The sequence below is a fragment of the Danio rerio genome, chromosome 7, assembly GCF_052040795.2.
Source record: "Danio rerio strain M-AB ecotype USA chromosome 7, GRCz13ab, whole genome shotgun sequence".
Classification (NCBI taxonomy): Eukaryota; Metazoa; Chordata; class Actinopteri; order Cypriniformes; family Danionidae; genus Danio; species Danio rerio.
The window spans coordinates 73,145,053-73,151,052 of NC_141027.1; the positions used below are offsets into that span (position 1 = coordinate 73,145,053).

The 6,000-nt window shown below is 36.8% G+C and overlaps 1 protein-coding gene across 1 annotated transcript; it reads right to left on the reverse strand.

Moving 5' to 3' along the window:
- Positions 1-245: 245 nt before the first annotated feature.
- On the reverse strand, positions 246-2,442 carry adma (adrenomedullin a). The gene is made up of 4 exons (NM_001326709.1): positions 2,324-2,442; positions 1,823-1,926; positions 1,615-1,728; positions 246-1,503 (listed from the first exon to the last, which is right to left on the reverse strand). Exons 2-4 carry the CDS (start codon positions 1,912-1,914, stop codon positions 1,194-1,196), a joined length of 516 nt encoding a protein of 171 aa, NP_001313638.1. The 5' UTR covers positions 1,915-1,926; positions 2,324-2,442; the 3' UTR covers positions 246-1,193.
- Positions 2,443-6,000: the final 3,558 nt, after the last annotated feature.

Below are 6,000 nucleotides of genomic sequence, written 5' to 3' on the forward strand. Positions count from 1 at the left end.
ACCCTAGCCCACTCTTCCTTCAGAAACAGATTTCTCCATCTACTACCTACTACATCTAGAGAAGGTATTGAAACAGAAAGCACTTGGCACCCTGTTTGCCCTCCAGGCCCTTTAACATGTAATAACCCAGACCAGGTGTTGATCATCTGTCTGTCCACTTGGCAATCCGGACGAGAAACAATGGAAAGACTTTCCTTTTACTACCTTCACTTCCTTTGGAACAAACAGACAAGCTCCCGAAGACGTCAGCTTTAATTGTATGCAAAAGTTTATTGAATGACAACATTCACATTTCACAGAAACACACAAATAAAATAGATCCCATTTTACACACACACACACACACACACACACACACACACACACACACACACACACATATATATATATGCATAAAAAAGTTATCCTATACCACAGCTTTTTGACATGAATAATATATATATAATGCTACCTTCAATGCCCCTAATATTTTTGATCCCTGTACAAAAATAGCTCTCTGGAAGTAGTACAAAATTATATAAAACAATTAAATAGTGATATTCTTCACAATTTTCTTTTCAAATATACATATACTCGCAATAATATTAATAGATAGAAGTAATAGATTGCACATATCTCTTTACAAAAAACAACGACAACAATGTTCAAGTAAGTTCGAGTGCAATCCTTGTGGACATATAACCAGTTCTAATAACCAATTCAATCAGACGATCATCCTGCTTACAGTGTCCAAACGTGCGACTCCAAATTAGAAACACCCTCATTGGCATCTTCAAAGTCGTTCTCTGAGTGTGTATTCCATTCTGGAATCTTGATTCTTTCCCTGTTATGTCCAAAGTCTTTCAGGACACAGTGACACTGGTCTAGCACAACTAATCCCACCGGCTTGATTACCAGGACGGCAGTCCCAAGAGAGGAAGTTCTGCTTTTCCCTGAGGCCAGTCCACTTCAGTGCAATGATATCTTGCTTATATCCAAGGCACACTTGTTCAGTTGCTCCATTTGCCTCCCTGCTGCTATTGTTTCTTTGCTTCTCTTTGTGGAGTTCCCCATCGAGGGCAGCCTTCAGGAGACTGGATTGCTCTTCCAGTCGCTGTGCTTGGACAAGAATGCGCTGGAGAACTCTTGGCAGGAGTCTCTGTCGCCAGGCGAGCCTCTGTCGCCGCGTCCCCAAGTGCTCCCACCCCGTACGCTCACGTCCGTCTGAGCAGCGCTTCCAGCTTGTGCAGCCACGATTGAGAGTTTGAGCTGCTCCACACCATCCTCATCCCACTGCCATCCTTCCGCAGTCTCAAAACTTTCTCTGGAACGGACCTTCGCCGGCGGCCATACCCGTAGGGATTGATCTTGTCAACGGGTGCATTCCCAATCTTGAGTTTGTTGTTGAGGTCATGGAGACGGTGTGCCAGCACATGCACCGTGCAGGTGCCAAGCGAGCAGCCTGATCTCCTGGACTGGTTGATGGAGTTCTTGGAGCGTTTTGCTCTAATGCTGATGTCAGTGCTGGAAAGGCAGACAAGAGAAGACGTTAATGCCTGGCTGGTATTTCTGAGCAATTCATTTAAGTTTAATGTTCTAACAGAAAACGGTGACTTGAGTTGCATTTTTTCTTACCTGGAATGTGGCCTCAAGTTGTCTTTAACGTCGTCTGGTCTGACAAACTGCCTGTTTTCTAAAGCCCTCAGTGCAGGAAGACTCAAATCCCTTTTTGATCTCTGAAGCCAGACGCTGAGTATCAAAGAGAGGAAAGCATGTCCGTTAGAAAACTTTTCAAGCAACAGTGAACATCGGTACTGAATCAAGTCGTGACTTGAGTGCTTACCTTCTTTTCAGGTCATGCTTCGCACTGTCCACGCCGGGTGCAACGGCGGCCAGGAGGCAGCAGCAGAAGATTGACTGCAGGATCAGTTGCATCTTGATTGAAATCTTAAAGGAAATAAATGAATCGTCTGTTAGACATCAACCTCCAATAGTCTGAATGCAACTCCCCTACTCTGTGCCAACCATGCTTTGCTCAGGCTTGCACAAGAGTCCAAAATCCAAGCTATTTACACTCTCATCATGCATTTATTTACTATGTCAAGCTGAGGTTGCACTTTCTATGAATAAGTAAACTTGCAGCTATGCTTCAGGTCCCCAATAAGCACTAAATGATGTATATTCTTCCAACTACATCAGGCAACAAATTCTCTTCAATAAGACTACAGTTACACTTGCCTGGCTTACATGTGCAAAACTGGGTCTCAGATTTCTTACGTAACTACAGATAACCTGTGCATTGATCCCAAGCAAGTAACAAAAAGGCATATTTAGAAATGCATACCTGTGTTGACGTACTCTTGGGTTGGCCTCAGAAGTCTGTGTGGAAAGTAATCCAAAGGCGCTTGACTTGCTGGGAATGCTGGTGCAGCAGTGATACTCTTCTAATAGTCTGACTCTCCAGAGCTGGGGTAAGTGCATTTATACTAGTAGAGATGGGAGGGGCCGAGGCTGACACACTCTCTCATCTCAGGACTTCCTCTCCGTTGCTCAAGCTGAAAATCTCAAAGTACCAAAGAGAATAAGAAAATGAAACTGGGCTTATTGATGAAATTGCTTAATCAAATTTTTTCTTAAGGAAGCAATAAACCGCTGCCAGTAATCACGGGGATTTCTTTGGGGTATGCCAACGTTACTAAAAATTAGTTTTTTTTTTTTTTTAAACAGCATTGTTGATTGTTGTATTTGAGTGTTGTCTGGGGGTATGGCAATGATCTGTATGCTCCTTAAAGATAAGAAACAACAAGTATTAACTTGTTTGATGTAAAATATTATTGTTAAATAAAAAATCATGGCCAATGCATATAAATATAATACAATATGAAAATAAAAATGAATTATTAAAGCAGTTTAACTGTTTCAACTAGTACTGAGTGAGCTTTTGGTAACACTTTTCGACAAAGACCCACTGGTTGACATCAGTTAACGCTTTAATTAATATTAACTACCAATTTGCCACTGTGTTTATTCATATTTGTTCAGTTTAGTTAATAAAGAAGCAGTTTTGTTGATTGTTAGTTCATGTTACCCCATTCATTAAATGGCTTAAGGGATTTAATTCTGGGGGAAAAAATAAACCAATGCCAGTACTTGTGAATACTTTAGAAAATGACAACATTAGAGTGAATTTAGCCTTTTTTTCTGATGACTTTTAGACCTGTGTTGTTGGCTGGGGGTACAGAAATGATGTGTGCTCTTACAAAAATAAGAAAAAAAAAAAACAATGTTTAACTTGTTTGAGGTTAAATTAATATTATATTAATGCAAAATACGAATATTAATATCTTTATGCAGCTACACGTAACACAATAACATAACAACAACATAATTTATCAAAGCAGTTTAACTGATTTAACACAAAGTATCGTGAGCTTTTGAGAACACTTTACAACAAAGACCTATTAGTTAACATCAGTTCATGCTGTAATATTACCTAGCAGTGAGCTACAGCATACATATTTATATGTGTCTTTGTTTATTTTAGTTACCAAACATTGACTTGTTCATTGCAATTACATTTATATTAAATTATATTTGCTATTACATTTATTAAAGTCAAAAATTGATGCTATTAAAGTTAACAAAGACACAACAAATGCTTCATGATAATTAATCAGTTATCTAATGCTACCTATTTTATTTTTGTCAAATAAAGTGAAATATATAGATCATGACAATACTGAATATAATTAAGCCTATACATTCATTAAGCTGATACTGATAGTATTTTCTATGCAAAAGGGTAAAACTGTCCATTCCTGGATATGTAAACACAGATAAAGAGAGAGATTTACACTTTAGCGAGAATGCCTACTGACCTTCACCTAATTTCACTTTATACTACATCAAATGACTTGAAAAATAAGCAAATAAAGTTAATATGTGCATTCGGTTCTCCATCTAACAGCCAACGTTTATTAAACGAATGTCATCTGTTCATGTTAATTACTGCAGTCTTGATTTGTCCTTATATGGAAAGATTGCTCAACATCCACACACTCTCAGTCCATATATGGTAAATATTTGCTAAACCAATATGTCATAGTTATCAGAAGGTTTGCTGACATTTGATCAGGTAAGATGGGGGAACCCATAGTGGCTGCTGGGAGGTAGCTTTATGTGTGTTAAACGTTCAGGAATGCTAGCATTACAATGAGTCACTGAACACCCTGATGGGGCTGAGCTTTCAGATATTTAACGGGAATTTACTGCTGTTGTTGTTTTTTTTATTTTGGGGTTCACTGCAATGAGGAGAGAGATTATCAGAAATGTGACAACTTTTGATATAGTTTAGTTCACTGACAACAATTACCTTGGTATTTTTGTAGTACCTTTGTATATGTTATTTATACCTAATGTTACATGTCATGGTGTCTTATGCGGCATTATTTATTTATTTATTTATTTAAGTTATTTATTTAAGGGATAGTTCATCTATAACTGAAAATTCTGTCATCGTTTACTCATCACTTGTAACAAACACAAAAGAAGATATTTTGAAAAATGTTGGACACTTGTAAGCATTGACTTCATATTTGATTTTCCTACTATGGAAGTCAATTATTACTGGTTTCTAACATTTTTCAAAACATCTTTTTTTGTGTTCAACAGAAGAAAGAAAACTCATAAAGAGTTTAAACAATCACGTGGGTTTCCTCTGGGTGCTCCTGTTTCCCCCACAGACCAAAGATAGGTACAGCTGAATTGGGTAAGCTAAAATTGACTGTAGTGAATGAGTGTGTGTGTGCATGTTTCCCAGTGATGGGTTGCGGCTGGAAGGGCATTCGGTGTGTAAAACATATGCTGAATAAGTTGGCGGTTCATTCCACTGTGGCGACCCCAGATTAATAAAGGGACTAAGCCGGAAGAAAAATGAATAAATGAATGAGTTTGAACAACACAATCTCACTGCAATTCGTAACTTTTTTATTTAGTGGCTAATTCGTATGAATTTACACGATCTCATTTGTACAATTTAGTATGAATTGCTTAGTCCCCAATGAATGTTCACTGAAAAAAAAGATGTCTGCAAAATTGTTGCAAATAATTTATATATGTTGAATTTAGACAAACAAATATAATTTAATAATCTTAAATGTTCAATAATGTTGTTTAAATCCAGCAAAAATAAAATTTTCACAACCACTTAACTTAGAAAAAAATTGTAAATCCAAGGAATCATCGTTGAATCATTTCAGTGTTGGATTTAGGGGCGGGGTTAGGTGCCACACCTCCTTTTTAAAATTGTGCATTTACATACGACCGAACTGTTTGAACTTATACGAATTAGCCACCAAACTGACAAAACGTAAAATACTTACATTTCCTTGTGAGATCAGGTGGGTTTGAACCACTTGAGGGAGAATAAATGGTGAGTATTTGTTCATTTTGGGTGAACTATCTTTTTAAACTATTTATTTATATTGGTATGGTTTATTCTGATGGCTATTTTTAAATGATAAATGTAAATATTCATTGTAAATATACGTTTATCATACACTGCTTTTCTTATTTACAGTTTTAGTCTTGTTTCTAGTCTAAAATATTCTTAAATCAAGAAATATTTTTAGACAATCAACAACAAATTAAGAGATAAGTCAAAATTAAGTGTTTTCCCCTTAAAACAGGACAAAAAAATCTCCCAATGTGGTAAGTAAAAGAAATATATATATTTTTTGTCTAGAAAATTGTTTAATTACTAACCCTCAAATAAACTCAAATAAACTCAAATAAAAAAAATTCAAGTGAAATGTGAGAGCTCCCTCATCCTCCATAGACAGCAATAGACTTGCTACAGACCGCAACTCGTCCAGAAGTCCAGAAAAATACTCCAAAAATTCTTCAAAACAGATCATGTGCTTTAAATAGTATATTATCAAACTACAAGATTACTTTTGTTTGCGCATAAAACAAAAAGAACAACTTTCCTCTTCACAGTATCAGTATTGCATGCTGTTATGG

Excerpts from the sequence above, each read along its gene's own strand:
- adma (NM_001326709.1), bottom strand. The coding sequence starts at position 1,914 with ATGCAACTGATCCTGCAGTCAATCTTCTGCTGCTGCCTCCTGGCCGCC. Across the intron at positions 1,729-1,822 it reads AAGCATGACCTGAAAAGAAG|CGTCTGGCTTCAGAGATCAA; the intron begins GTAAGCACTCAA and ends TTTGATACTCAG. Across the intron at positions 1,504-1,614 it reads AACTTGAGGCCACATTCCAG|CACTGACATCAGCATTAGAG; the intron begins GTAAGAAAAAAT and ends CTGCCTTTCCAG.